At 45.7% G+C, this 15,610-nt stretch overlaps 1 protein-coding gene across 1 annotated transcript in view; it reads left to right on the top strand.

The window, feature by feature from the left end:
- Positions 1-4,973: 4,973 nt before the first annotated feature.
- EFHB (EF-hand domain family member B) overlaps positions 4,974-15,610 on the top strand; it is a 47,383-nt gene continuing 36,746 nt past the window's right edge. Inside the window, exons 1-4 of the mRNA XM_063922194.1 lie at positions 4,974-5,152; positions 8,239-8,301; positions 11,940-12,083; positions 12,997-13,177. Of these exons, the coding sequence (XP_063778264.1) occupies positions 5,072-5,152; positions 8,239-8,301; positions 11,940-12,083; positions 12,997-13,177 (469 nt within the window). The 5' untranslated portion in view covers positions 4,974-5,071. The remainder of the gene's footprint in view (positions 5,153-8,238; positions 8,302-11,939; positions 12,084-12,996; positions 13,178-15,610) is intronic.

The raw sequence follows: 15,610 nt of genomic DNA, 5'->3' as shown, positions 1-15,610 counted from the left end.
TTTTCTAAAAAGGATTGGTATGCCTGCCTTTAATCTCTAAAGGGGGGTACTCATGGAGCAATAATCTAAGCAATCTGACTAGATTGCTTAGATTTTAAGCATAATCTGTCCGTGTGTACCCCCCACAGCGATAGCGATGCGTGGCCTGCGCTTACAACTAGGTAAACTTAGAGCCGGGGATGAGTGGAAAGTGGCATTTAATAGCCGTGATGGGCATTACGAATATTTGGTCTTGCCCTTCAGATTGAGTAATGCACCAGCAGTCTTCCAAAAAATATATATACAGTATGTTCTGTGATCTCCTGTATAAATATGTTGTGGTCTACCTAGATGACATTCTGATCTACTCCAAAGATTTGACTTCCCACCCCAAACATAAGAGTGAAGTTCTGACATATTACCGGGAAAGCAGCTATACTGTAAATTGGCTATGGGAAGGGAGGAGGTGTTGCAGTTGGATAAGGGATTATAGGCCTTATTCGGGTTTGTTAGCAAACCAAAAGAGCAAGCAACTGGGCAAAACAATGTTGCACTGCAGGTGAGGCAGATGTAACATGTGCAGAAAGATTTGCATTTGGGTGTGGTGTGTTCAAACTGAAATCTAAATTGCAGTGTAGAAATTAAGCAGCCAGTATTTACTATGCACAGAAACAATATAACCCACCCAACTCTAAATCTCTCTGCACATGTTACATGTGCCCCACCTGCAGTGCAACATGGTTTTGCCCAATTGTTTATTTTTTTTGTTTGCTTACAAATCTGAATAACCCCCTTATGTCCATCCTGACACTGCCCGTAGTGACCCTACAGCTGCCACAATGTACCCTGTAGCCCAATATATTGACTGGTGCTTGTCAAATGTGTGGGGTATAACCAGCCCACTTGCCCCCCTGTTCCGGACCATTTTTTTTTGCTGCCTTCAATTATTTTGCACAATTGCTTTTAAAATATTACACTTTAATACACTATGGGGCCCATTTATCAAATAATATTTGTGGGTGTTTTCTGGGGTCAATCACAAATATTAAGCATCTCTGCAATGTATATAGGAGGGACTGCAGCAGATATCTCCGATACCTGCTGTGATCCCTCCATTTCCACAGCAGCTGGTTTCTACAGAGGATGCAATGCTGCCAAATTTGTCAGTCCCGGGCCCCATCATTTCTGATGGCAGCCCTGCCTGCAGCTACCACCATCTTATGGTGGTAGCCCATGGTAGCCTATGTGGTACTCACCTCATATGCTGGTGGGAGAGGGGTAACCCTGAATATTCCCTGGAAGTGGTCTATGTTCTTGTTTGGTAATTGGGAACCGTGAATGGTAGAAGCAGGGGTTAAAGTGTGTGTGTGTGTGTGTGTGTGGGGGGGAACGAGGTGGAACTGCCTTCCACCACCTGTAATGGTAGCGGGAAGTAGTTCCATCACCTCCATTGCTCTGCACAGTAATTACAACAGAAAAACCTGCCCCATCACCTACATGAATAGATTATGCAGGCGACGCTAGTGTTACTGATGAGCTGCAGTCACCTCCTTCTTCCTCAGGTCCTGGTGGCTCAATGGTCTTCCTTAATTTACAGCCCACCCCTCCTGGTACTCACACACGCTTTGTCTGTTGGACAGCATTCATCCCCTCATCAGGTCCAAGTGGGGAGTAGTGGTGATCAGCAGGGGTCAGGATGGGAGTAGTGGTAGACTGCCGGGGTCAGGATGGGAGTAGTGGTGATCAGCAGGGGTCAGGATGGGAGTAGTGGTGGACAGCAGGGGTCAGGATGGGAGTAGTGGTGGACAGTAGAGGTCAGGATGGGAGTAGTGGTGATCAGCAGGGGTCAGGATGGGAGTAGTGGTGGACAGCAGGGGTCAGGATGGGAGTAGTGGTGGACAGTAGGGGTCAGGATGGGAGTAGTGGTGATCAGCAGGGGTCAGGATGGGAGTAGTGGAGAACATTAGGGATCAGGATGTGAGCAGTGGTGGGCTGCAGGGGACAGGATGGAGTGGAAGAGACTTACCCTGAACGCTGCAGTCTGTCATCCCACACTTCTGCATTCACCAGCTGTACGTGTTCAGGTGCAGGGAGCTTGCTGACGGTATTCAAAGCAGGCGCCGGCTATCTGACTTCAGTCAGATGCCGTCATGCCTATGCTGCTGGGGGTCACCTCCTGTCTGCTGCTGCCGGGTCCCGAACGCTCTGCCTTCCTCCTTGGACAGCACGGACGCTGACTGCAGCCATACACAACAGAGGAAGACGTCGGCCGGGTAAGTAAGCTCCGGCGTCCCCCTCCTCCTGCTCCCATTCACTCTGCAGCAGCCACAGGGGACGGGTCATTCTGAAGACAGGCAGCAGGCAGCGGAGGCTGAGGGCCGCGTGGTGCGGCGGGGGGGGGTGTCCGGCGCTGTCGGGCGCACAGCCAGTTACTAGAGGACGCGGACCGGACTACTGTTTTTTTTTTAAAGAAAGCCAGAAATTCCAGGGGGAGCACCTGACCCGCGTCCTTCCTCCCACCGGATCCACATGTGAGAGCTGACAATGGCTTTCTCCCTTCCTGTACAGCACTGACAGTGATTGGGTGCCCAATCACATCTGCCTTCAGTGACAGGGGCGTGCTTTCATATGGGCTGAAAGCACGTCCCTGCACTGAGGCACTTGTATGGGTGCTGTTTACACAGTTTTTTTCAATGGGCTTTTACAGCCCTCTGCTTGGTCCCGCCACCTGCTTCCGGACATTTACTATTGGCAGCGTGAGGCACCGCTCTTGGTGCCTCCGAAATCAATTTAAACACTTATATACACTGAAAATGATTACCATAATATAAAGAAGATAGTTATGACACAGAATATGTGTCATAAGTATCTTCTTTGTATTATTTTAATCATTAATGACAGGGGAATGACAGGGGAGGCACTGCCTCCCCTGCCTCCCCTGACTGCACGTCCATGCTACTACTGTGGGAATTGTGTATAAGTGGTACTACTGTGTGGCATAATGTTTATAGAGGGTACCATTGTGTAATGCAATGTGAATAAAGAACACTACTAAGTGACGTAACCTGAATAAGGGGCATTACTGTGTGGGGAAATTTGTATTGGGGGTTCTATTATGTGACCATCCTGCTTCATTGTGAGATCAATGACCCTTTATAAAGATTGGGAAGTATGGCACTACTGAAATTTTCAATTTGCAGGGGGGTACCGAAAACACTAGCACTGTCTCCGCTTAATGTATGGGGGGGCAGGTATCCAGGTAAATGCGTTTCACCACCAGGGGTGTATCTAGGGGTCCGAGCGCCCCTGGTAAAGTAAGGGCTGGTGCCCCCCTCCCAAACATATTTTAAATAAGGAGGGTATATAAAAAAAAGCCTTGTGGGGAAGGGGCGTGGCCACACAATAGTACTTTCAATTCAAATTATGCCACACAGTATCACATTACACTGCACAGTAGTGTCTCTTATTCATGTTATGCAACACAGTAGTACCCCTTTAGGAAACACTGTCTATAGAAGGCATATGGGGAATGCGAATAGAAAATGGGAATGTGGACCAGTGCTAGTAAATATATTTCTATTTTTATAAAGGGAATACGGTCAAACCGCATTCAGGGATGCGACCGCAATATCCCAGCTTTCAGCGCCCAGTCCTGCGTATGTGCGACCGCTGTATGCGATTGGATCACATTCTGATCTGATTGACAGGCAGAGGCATCCTCGGGGTGGGCAGGCGGTGGTGACGGACTGTTGCAGGGGTGGCGTGGGGGAAAATGGGGTTGGTTCATCTGCATTTTTAGAGCGGCTGAGTGACGTCAGTAGTGTAGTTTATGTTGAGTCTGATTACAAGTGAGGTGCGGTGCGCTGCTGCCTGACACTGGCGCCGGCACTATCACACATTCACCAAGTCTGACAGTACTACTGGATTCTACCCCCTGGCCATGGATGGCACCGCCAGACGGCGCCCCCTCCTTGCCTGGCGCCACTGGCAAGTGCCATCCTGGCCAATGGGTAGATACGACCCTGTCCACCACCTCTCCAGGACCACTTTAAGCCCTCGGTAGAAGCCCCGGCAGCTATCACAGCACATTGCAGGGATGGGCTCCTTTTCAGAGCCCCTGTCCTTGCAGGTGTTGGATAATACATCAACCAATTTAATCACATATTGCAATACTATCTGGAGCGCTAATATTGCACCCTCTAACTTAGAAAGACCACATAACAAAAATAGGGACAAAGCTTTAAAATCTGGAACTCATTGGAAATCACAGTCAGCAACTATTCACAGAACAAGTTTCACTAGATCTGTCAAAGCGATTTCGTGGTAAAAGCTGAGAAATTGTGGAATTCAGCTCAGGGTATTGGAAGAAATAAACTGGTGAATCAGTTACAGTCAGGGACGGATCTAGACTTTTCTTTAGGGGGGGCGGTTTACTGTTTAATCTTGACTCCTCCCTCTACAGTCCCAACTCCTCCCATCTGCAATCCTAACTCCTCCTCTCTCAATTCTGACTGAACTTTTTGAGTGAGGCTGAGATAGAGCTTTGTGATTGTTCTGTGTACATGTGACTGTGCTATGGGGTAATTGTATTTATTAGACCTAGTACCCACACACCGGCAAGTGAGGGGCAAATGCTCTGTAACCCTTGCTCTCCTGGCTCCTCTGTGCTGCTGTGGTATAAGCTGCAGCACATCATTCTGCCTCAGGCTCTCCCAGGAGAGCTCTCTTCTGCTCAAAAGTGGGCGTGGCTATGACTGTGTTAGGGGGGGCGGTCGCCCCCTTCGCCCCCCCCTAGATCCAGCCCTGGTTACAGTACTGTATCTTTATGAAATGAGACAGGATTCCATAACACGTGTTTCGAATACAAATTTTATATGTACAATTTCTGTGAATAATTCAACTACTGTATGTCAATGACTGTGACACCGATACATGTCTACACACAAACGTCCTGCTCAGCGATCTGCTCTCACGCTTCTGGTTGCCAGGCAACAAGTAGGTGTGATAAATAGCGGCGGTTGCCTGGCGCTGGCAGTGTGTGTACAGTGTGGGGCTGGGGGAAGTCACGGCGGTGGATCTATCTGGAGTTATCATGGGAGTCACGAGGGTCGAGAGCGACGATGCCCCCGTCTACAGCGGGAGATTTACAGACCGTTCTCCGCATATCCGCACGGTGAGTCACCTGCTACTGTGCGAGCTCGTACTGTAACTACACCGGCTCTGGCAGCCCCTAATCTTCCTGAACTGGGGTGTCATACTGAGGGGTACTGATGTTATATTGTAGATATGACGGCGTTATACTATATGGCTGTCACAGTTCCGTCCTTTGTTATTGTAACAATGTACAAGTTCCTAGGATACAGTGCAGTGCATAAAATATGCAAAACTACTTAAACAAGAGTTAGATATCGCATTACTTCTGGCCAATACCTCCGCATTGTTATCTGATTTTCATCTTCATTGTGATTTACAGTATATAAGACCTCATTTGTTGTTTTCATTACCTGCCTCATCTGAAATGCAACACTTCATTACTTGTATTTCTTACAAGTGACAAAAAGTTTCAAGATAATACAATTATTTAGTTGAAAAATAATGATTTATTTTGACATTTTCTTATCATTTGCTCACATAACGGGATCAGTACGAAATCCCACTGGACAGGATCCCGGCGGTAGAAATCCCGACCAGCACAATCCCGACAGGGGTGGCGAGCGGAACGCAGCCCCTTGCGGGCTCGCTGCGCTCGCCACACTGCGGGCACGGTGCCTCGCTACGCTCGGCACACTAATTTATTCTCCCTCTATGGGTGTCGTGGACACCCACGGATGGAGAATATGTCGGGATTGTGCCGGTCGGGATTCCGGTGTCGGTATTTCGACCGCCGGGATTCCGTCCGGCGGGATCTTGACCGCATCCCCATATAACTATACCAGGTCTTGTAAAAGTAACCAAAATACAGTAGCTGTGAAATAAAAGGTGATAGTGGGGGTTGGTAAAGCAAAACAAATGCTTAAGTACGAAAATTATTTTTTTTTCTGTTTGAAGAGTGGCATACAGATATTGGGCCAAATGTAATAGAGTGAGAGTTTCAAAAAGTGAGAGATTTGGTAAGGTTTTTCAGTTTTTTTTTTTTTTTTTAAGTGGCACTCATTAACACTGCAAAACCAGGTTGATCTTGCTGTGTAAATGATTGCCACTTTAAAAAAAAAATGCAAAACCTTACCAAATTTCTCACTTTCTGAAACTCTCACTCTATTACATATGGTCCATTATTTGTATTTTTTACTGATGTATTTTATCTGAAATGTTGGGTGATATGATTTGCATTTAGGGTTTTACTCGAGTAATAGTTAATGTTAAACTACATAACAGGTGTGTGCTGATTTATTTATCAAAGCTCAGAGAGAGATAAAATAGTTTGAGATAAAGTACCAGCCAATCACCTTTTGCCTTACATTTTACAGGATGTGTTTGAAAAAAATACAGTTAGGAGCTGATTGGTTGGTACTTAATTTCTCACAATTTTATCTCTCTCTAAAGGCCCATACACATTAGACGATGTCGCTCTGTGAGCGACATCGTCTAACGTTTCCCCCTCCCGGGCCGGCCGGTCGGCGGCCGCCTGTATGCACTGAGCGATATGACAGCTCATATCGCTCAGTGACGTCACGCCCCCGCCAGCCCTGCATGAAGGTCGTGGACGACAGTCCACATCCTTCATGCATGCCCTACCGACAGCGACGATCGTTGGCGACCCGCGGGGCCGCGCATCGGTCGTCGCTGGCGGCATACACACTTAACGATAAAATGAGCGACGTCGCTCAAGGACGGGGAAAATGAGCGACGTCGCTCATTATATCGTTAAGTGTGTATGGACCTTAAGCTTTGATAAATACCCCCAACTAGTAAGTCACCAGCACACACAAGGTTTGTGTGGATCCAAACGATAACCCAGACTGATAAAAGCTATTTGTAGGGCAGTATGGATGGTGTAATGGTTAGCGTTACTGCCTCACAGCACTGCGGTCATGGGTTTGATTCCCACCATGGCCCTAACTGTGTGGAGTTTGTATATTCTCCCGGTACTTGCGTGGGTTTCCTCCGGGTGCTCCAGTTTCCTTCTAAAATACCAAAATATACTGGTAGGTTAATTGGATCCCAACAAAATTAACCTTAGCATGAATGTGTGTGGGTTAATGGCCAAATATTCTCTGTAAAGCGCTACAGAATATGTGATTACTGGGGGAGTGGTACCTGCGCTCACCCCCTAGTGTTAGTGCTATCCCATCTAGGATCTCTGCTTCCACAGCGTGTATGGGTGTACATTGCCATACACACCGTACAAGCAGGGATTCTAGATGGGACAGCAAAGAGGGACAGACTATACAGAGGTGCAGCAACAAAACGGATAACACCATTGGCTGGGACCGTGGAGTTAGATGCCAGTGCCAGAAAGGGCACCATTGTACACTGGAGTGGTGAGTACTGTACCTGGAGGGTCGGGATACCAGCTCTCTAGAACAGAGACCCTTACATCTACTGTATCACAGCACTATTGTGCAACAAGGAACACACCATTTTTACTGGAACCAGAATTTGGAACCTATTTGATCATAACTGTTACCTTTCAGCTACAAATTCCTACTATATTTCACAGTCTGTGTCATCAGCATCTGGACATTGATCATAATTGTGATCCATCACCTGTGTTCTAACAATCACTGTATTTTATCATTTGCTATTTGAATGGATTATACTCTTTATGCCTGAGCACTGTGTCTCGATAAAAGCATAGATATACACAACGCTTATCTGTCACATATTTCCTTACTAACACTAGGTGGTGAGCGCAGGTACCACTCCCCCAGTAATCACCATTTACCAGACAAGTTTGGAAAACTCATTGGTACCAGCTGCCCCGAAACAGGAGACAGGGCACGTTGTTGCGCTGATCATCCCACTCCCCAACATATTGCGCTGTGGAATATGTGTGCGCTATATAAATAACTGGTAATAATAATAATAATTATAATAATAATAATAAGACAGGAATTTTATAAACAGTAAATTCTTCTTACTGAAGTAGGAGTGAACTTCCACAGAAATAGACTATTCACCACTGAGTAATCTATATAATAATGTACAGTAAAAAATAATAATATAATAATAATATAATATAATATAATAATAAAATTAAAAAAATATGATATTTGCAAGTCAAAATAAATACATTACGTAACATTTTTTCTTTTATAGGCTGGTAAGCTATTTCCTAGTGGAGACAGAGCTTCTAGCTGTTTCGCTGAAATCCTCCCAATGGTATGTAAAATACAATCTAAACTGCTTCTTAACAATACTTTAAACAAGAATAAAAATGTCTTATGTTTGTTTGTTTGTTTGTTTGTTTATAAAAGTAATTTATGTATGCAGTATGCCCACTGTATGATTGTATGCCTTGCTATCTGACTTATTATTTTTTTAAATCCAATGATTCACTTTATAATTAAATATTATTTATAGTAGTTTAGATTGTAGAGCCATACAGGGAAAATATGCAAAATCTGGATTATACTAAGGTTAAAATAGACAGTTCAAGGGTAAAAATCATGGTGAGATATAAAGACAACAGTAGTGACATTTGCTATCATTAGCATTCAGTGACCCAATGCCATGGGAATTGTGGACAGAAGTATCAGAGTTGCTGACTGGGAGTGGGAGTGCTCTGGAGATGAAGAGGAGGGTACGGGGAGATCCGTGCTTAAATTCTAAGCAATCTGACAAGATTGCTTAGAAGTTAAGCACGGATCTCTCAGTGTGTATGCCCCACAGCGATTGCTCATTTCACCATTGGGTGAAATGAGCCCCGCCCCCCTTGCTCAGCACACATCGCGCTGTGTGCTGAGTGGGGGAGAGATGTGTGCTGAGCGTTCATGCTAGATCGCTCAGCACACATATCTGGGAGAACTTTCCCTGTGTGTACGGGGTTTAAGAACCGAGAGGGTGTAGGGCACTACTTGTGAGAGCATACAGTCTAGGTAAGTGGGAAGTATAACTGGGAGGTCAACTAGGAAGAGATGAGCAGGGAATAAACTCAGTCATAGACATGTGGAGTTCAAGGAGGCACAGGAACATCCAGGAAAAGATACAAGGGCACATTCAATTAACCCCATGCAGCTGATTGAATATGCCTCAAAGTTGGAGATGTGAGAAAAGGCGGAAGAGCAGAGGTCGGGGGAAAATAAGTACATTTGTGTATTATCAGCATAAAGATGGTACCGTAGTCCAAATAAGCTGATGAGATCACAAAAGGAGAAGGGGGCCAAGGACAGAGTCTTCGGAAATGCCAACTTGAAGTTGAAATGAAGAGGGAGGTAGAGTTAGATGTAAGACAATTTTCCACCTTGCAGCCATTGCGACTTTGTATACAGCAGATGTGTCAAAATATCTAAAAGCAGCAGGAGGCTTCTGTCGTAGAAAGAAGCTTTTGTGATGCTAAGACACAACATCAGATCATCAGTATAGCCCTTAGGTTATTCAGTATGGCTGGGAAACACATGATTCCAGTGCCAGTGAAGCAGTTTTAAACGACGCACTGGCTTTGGCACATCCAGAAAATGGGGCTGAAATGCCCCCGTTTTCTGAGACACTTCCTGTTGCCACCACCAAAGGCCAACAGCTTGTCACTCATGCTGGGGCATTTTGGGACACTGCGAATGACATTGCAACCCCAGATCTTTGCATATGCAGCGCTGCTTCTGCACATGCTTAGATCTAAAAAGAATGGGCCGGATATGAAATCCCGACAGGAAACTGACAGAGGGATCCTGATGGCCAGAATCCTGACACATCATGGTAAGTATTTTATCGGTACCCCAAACCTTACTCCTAACTATAACCTTCCTCTCCCGCAGCCTAACCCTAACTGCCCTCTTATGCAGCCTAAGCCTATCCTTCCCACACTGCAGCCTAACCCTATCCTCTCCCACTCCCCAGCCAAACCCTAACTCTCCCCCTCCTCCTAGTTGCCAATCCTAACCCCAACTCCTGTACTTATCTCCGGGATGTGTCAGGATTCTAGCAATGGGGATTCCATAAAAACATCAGAGATTTACATGCATTGCTGAATGGGATACGGTCAGGATCCCAGCGTTCGGGATCCCGGCAGTCGGAATACCTATGCAAGAATCCCCACAACCGCTGGGGATCTCGACACCGGGATCCCAACATGGGTTGCACTGCCGGCGCCTATTATGTGTCAGGATAATGAGCGTTGGAATGCCACTATTGGTCTTCTGACCAGAGGCGGAACTACTGCCAGTGCAACCAGTGCGTTGCACTGGGGCCCGCCTCTGTCCAGGGGCCCAAAGCATGTAATGAGTCAAACTGACTCATTACATGCCGCTGTGCGCTGCGGGCAACCGCTGCCCGCAGAGCCCAGCCGCCCAGAGAGGAGAGGAGCAGCGGTACGGGGGAAGGAGGAGGAGGGAGGTGGAGGAGGGAGCCGCAGCAGCGCTTTGTTACTGGTTGAGGCGCTGCTGCTGCTGCCCCTCTGATTCACTATAGGCTGTCTGCCCGGGAATCGTCAGAAGCTGCACCGAGGAGCCTGAGCCAGCGGAGAGGGTCAGTATAATTCTTTCTTTCTTTCTTTCTTTCTTTCTTTCTTTCTTTCTTTCTTTCTTTCTTTCTTTCTTTCTTTCTTTCTTTCTTTCTTTCTTTCTTTCTTTGGACTGTCTGCTGCAATGTGTAATCTGCCTGCCGCAATGTGTAAAAAGGGGGAATCTGCCTGCCGTAATGTGTAAAAAGGGGGAATCTGCCTGATGTAATGTGTAAAAAGGGGGAATCTTTGCCGTAATGTGTAAAAAGGGAGAATCTGCCTGACGTGATGTGTAAAAAGGGGGAATCTGCCTGCCGCAATGTATAAAAAGGGGATTCTGCCTGCTGTAATGTGTAAAAAGGGGGACGCTGTCTGCCGTAATGTGAAACAAGGGCACGCTGTCTGCCGTAATGTGTAAAAAGGGGACGCTGTCTGCCGTTATGTGTAAAAAGGGCACGCTGTCTGCCGTTATGTGTAAAAAGTGTACGCTGTATGCCGCTATGTTTAACAAGGGCACGCTATCTGCCGTTATGTGTAAAAAGTGTACGCTGTCTGCCGCTATGTGTAACAAGGGCACGCTGTGTGCCGCTATGTGTAACAAGGGCACGCTGTCTGCCGTTATGTTTAACAAGGGCACGCTGTCTACCGTTATGTGTAAAAAGGGGACGCTGTCTGCCGTTATGTGTAAAAAGTGCACGCTGTCTGCCGTAATGTGTAAAAAGGGGGACGTTGTCTGCCGTAATGTGTAAAAAGGGGACGCTGTCTACCGTAATGTGTAAAAAGAGGAATCTGTCCGCCGTAAGGTGTAAAAGGGTCTCTACCTGGTGTAGTGGTGCTACTGTGCGGCGTAATTTGAATAATGGAGACTACTGTGCACCGTTTTATGAATTGGTATTATTTTGTGGCCACACCCCTTCCCCACGAAGCCACGCCACTATGTATTTTTGCGCGCGCCTACGGCGCGCACTGCCCCTGTTTTGCATGCAGGGGTGGGGCTCCGATGCCGTTTCTTGCACACACTGCTAAAATGTCTAGTTACGGCACTGTTGCTAGGTATCCATCTCTCTGGCCCTGAGCAGGTCCCCCTCACCAGATCCTCCCCAGGGGTGAGGGGGTGGACTTGGATGGGGGACGACGACGACAAAGCATTTTGTCGCACCTGGGCCCACCGCTCGCTAGTTCCGCCACTGCTTCTGACTACTGGAATCCCAAGTGCCAGAATCCTGGTACCATTCCCTCTGAATTATGTCCTTAGTTCCTGCTGTTTTTCACATTCCTGCTTATTTCTGTTATTACTAAAATTACTTTAATGTTTATCACAATCAGTGTTTTATTATCCTGCTTTATTTTATTCTCTCTACAGCCTACTACCCCACCTGTCGTACAAAAGTTTCTTAATACGAGGCGGCCAAATCCAGGAGTTCAAACTGTTTTCTATGGAAAAGCAAATGATCCTGACGTAGCAAGTTCTATGACTCATGGCGTGAGGTCCCGCCCTTTGCTAAGTGTAAGAAGTTGATTGTGCAGTACATGCAGAAGTTCATTCTTAACATTGTGTAAAATATAATTTTGTTATTGAATTGCATGTATAATTTTTGCATGAAATTCCTTTAGTGCTATGCAATTGTGGCAGCTTTACGTCATTTCTTAGCATTGTATTGCCTAATTGGCTTTTTCAGCTTTCATTCTCCATTATGGATCTTGAATATTGGGCCTAATTCAGACCTGATCATAGCAGCAAATTTGTAGCAGATGGGCAAAACCTGTGCACTGCAGGTGGGGCAGATGTAACATGTGCAGAGAGAGTTAGATTTGGGTGGGGTGTGTTCAAACTAAAATCTAAATTGCAGAGTAAAAATAAAGCAGACAGTATTTACCACCCAAATCTAATTACAGTATCTCTGCACATGTTATATCTACACACCCTGCAGTGCACATGGGGCCTAATTTAGACCTGATCGCTGCTGTGCGTTTTCGCCCGGACCGTGCGGGGGGTGGGCCGCGGCGGCTGCGTGACGTCACATGCAGCCGTTGTGACCCGGAGAGTGACGGCTAGCTCCCTGCCAGTGCACAGGAGTTGTGCTGGTAGGGAGGTACTCTTCAGGTTCAAAAGCATTGCCGCCGTGCAATACTTTTGTACCTGTGCAGCGGGGGGAGGGCCAGACATGCGGGGCAAACTAGCCCTGTGCTGAGCGTCCCCCCGCATGTCAGGGATGCTGATCGTAGCCGCGCAAAATTTTGCACGGCAACGATCAGGTCTGAATTAGGCCCATATTTCTGCCCAACTGCTACCAAATTTGCTGCTACGATCAAGTCTGATTTAGGCCCATAGTGTTGTGTTATCACTTTGTAATAAGTATATTATTTATTAGATTTTAAAGTCTTGTTGTGTTTAGTCTACTTATATTTTCCCTAACTAGGCTGCCTCATTAATTAATGTGCCATCAAACACCTTTTTTCGGCAAAAACTAATTGAGAAGAGAGAATCCTTATATTCTAGTCGCAGACGAGCTCCCCTAGGAAAATCAAGTGATCCAACAGGTGCATTTCCAGCTACCATGGATCTCAGTGAAGCTACATTTGGACGAAAATATGAAAGAGGTTAGTAAACTATGGTTTTATTAGTAAGTTGTGTATTAATAGCATATCTCTTTTAACTGTAATATGAGCATGAATTATTTATAATGAAGTTATGTTTCCATTTTAGGACTACGGCCCAAATTTATTGAGCCTTAATAAGAGATAAAGTGGAGACGGATAAAGAGTGATAAATGATCAGCCAATCCGCTTCCTAACTGCCATGGTACAGGCTGTGTTTGAAAAGTGACAGGAGCTGATTGGCTGGTCATTTATCACTTTCTATCCACCTCCACTTTATCACTTGTTAAGACTTAATACATTCGGGCCTATGCGAGAGGTATTTTCCTAAGAATCTATACATATAAATAAAAGGCATTTGTGTTTGGACATCAGCGTATGGTTGGTTGCAGGGAATGAGAGCATCTCTGGGGCCAGCAATGTGTACTGCAGATTAGTACACTTGCATCTACAGCATCTACTCCTGCCAGTCAGTGGAAGAAGCACAGTGCATTTGTCCTATGTGTACATGCCGCACTGCCGCTGGATGCATCCTCTTAAAATTGTTACATCGGTATTCACAGTGGCTAGGGGGTTGTGGGCCGCACCGGTTTGACACCAAAAAAACTAGAGCTACTCTGCTATTTTGGTGTTAGCCCCCTCGGATGGTGTCACTGAGTAGCAGTGAGACCATGGAAAGGCTGGGGACTGCCCAGCAGCCATCAGAGTACTGCACAAGCCCCCGGAGTGATGATAATGGGGGTGTGACGCAAGGCCATGCCTCCAAAAATCATACACTAGGGGTCTTGGCTAAACTGACACAAGGTTGTGTCCCCTTTTGCAAGAGTGCACTCCTGTGTTGTGCACAAGAATGACTGCAATGGGGGGGGTGACAGGGTTAGTGGGCACAATGGGTGGCAACCACCTTAATGACGCCACTGGATAGTAGGGCATCAATGTCCCATCCTTACTGATCCTATTAAATTCCACATCATGATTAAAAACAGTTCATTCAAACTGCAGAGGTCATGTGGCATTACAGTCCAAAGTCCTCCAATAATACCCATCTGGATCCGCATCTGGTCCTCAAGACAAATTGGCATCATTTGCGTATGTCACCTAATGTGAGCTTTGAAATGCAGCTTGGTCTTCACCCAAATAAAAAACCTTCATTAGAGTGTTTATCAAATCATTGAGAGATGTAACATAAACAAGCAAACAGCCTCTTATTAGTTATGGCGGCCACACACTGTCAGATGACAGTCACCATCAGACAGACTGTCCGACCAATTATCTGACATTGCTATACACTGTTAAACAATTTGTCTATCTGCCCAAGGATGAGTTTAACCATTGTCAAATCCATGCACCAATTATTGCATCTGTCAGACATGATGGAAGATAATTGTCTGATTGGTCTGATAATAGCCAACAGTGTATAGCTGCCTTTAGTCATTCCCCATGCTTTGCTTAAGGCAGAGGTTCCCAAACTGTGTGCCGTGGCTCCCTGGGATGCCTCGGGACACTTGCAGGGGTGCCCTGGGTTGGTGGTCCAGGACCAATTCAAATTATTCATGGTCAATATAATAGGCAAAACCAGTGCTGGTGGCTGCCAGTCATAAAATATGTGGCCAAACAGAAGCAAATCTTGTCCCTCACCACACAACTGACCCTAAGGATGACAAAATGCGATCTACTTAATGTAATATTTCTTTCTAAATTTCTCAATAAGACATTTTTGGCCTAGGGGTGCCGTGAAAAAAATTCTGATATTCTAGGGCGCCGTGATTCAAAAAAGTTTGGAAACCACTGGCTTAAGGTAAAACAAAGCAATAAATACAACATTGTCACATGTAATAGAGGCAGTACAGATGTCACCCCACTCAAATAGTTTATTTTGTTTAATAAATTAAGCTAAACTGAGCTTTTATGAGACAAATAGGAGGGAATTCAATTGAGCGTGGTAAATTTTACCACAAAAAAGGGCTTTATCCCTTTGTTTTTATTGTGCAGTTCAATTAATGCCTGTTTTTTCTCAGTACAATTTTTTTTGCTATCTTGCAAAAACACAGAAACCGGGATAAATTCCTGGATCCATTTGTTTTTGCGGCCATGAAACATGGCAAGTTATCACAGCTTTTGTTTGTCCGGCTTCTGGGCAGGTGGAATAAATCCCATTTAGTGTCGGCTATCGGGGATAATTTAATTACCTCCCCCCAGGGATCAGTTAGCCACGGTAATGAACCGCAGCTATTTGATATTTCCCTTATAATGTTTTATTAAATCTTTTTCAGAGACATTTCCCAATAAGGAAGAATAGGCTTGCAGCGGGTGGGCTATGTAGTTGTATGGAAGTATATGATGTCAACAAAGTCAGAGCTAGATATGGTGTGTTTTGGTCACAGCAATTGTAGTTGTGAGCTGCAGTTATACAGTATAGATCTTCCCTGATGCAAA

The sequence above is a fragment of the Pseudophryne corroboree genome, chromosome 5 (genome assembly GCF_028390025.1).
Source record: "Pseudophryne corroboree isolate aPseCor3 chromosome 5, aPseCor3.hap2, whole genome shotgun sequence".
NCBI classification, from domain to species: domain Eukaryota; kingdom Metazoa; phylum Chordata; class Amphibia; order Anura; family Myobatrachidae; genus Pseudophryne; species Pseudophryne corroboree.
The sequence above is the reverse complement of the archived record's forward strand: the minus strand, read 5'-3'. Positions and strand labels throughout refer to the sequence as shown.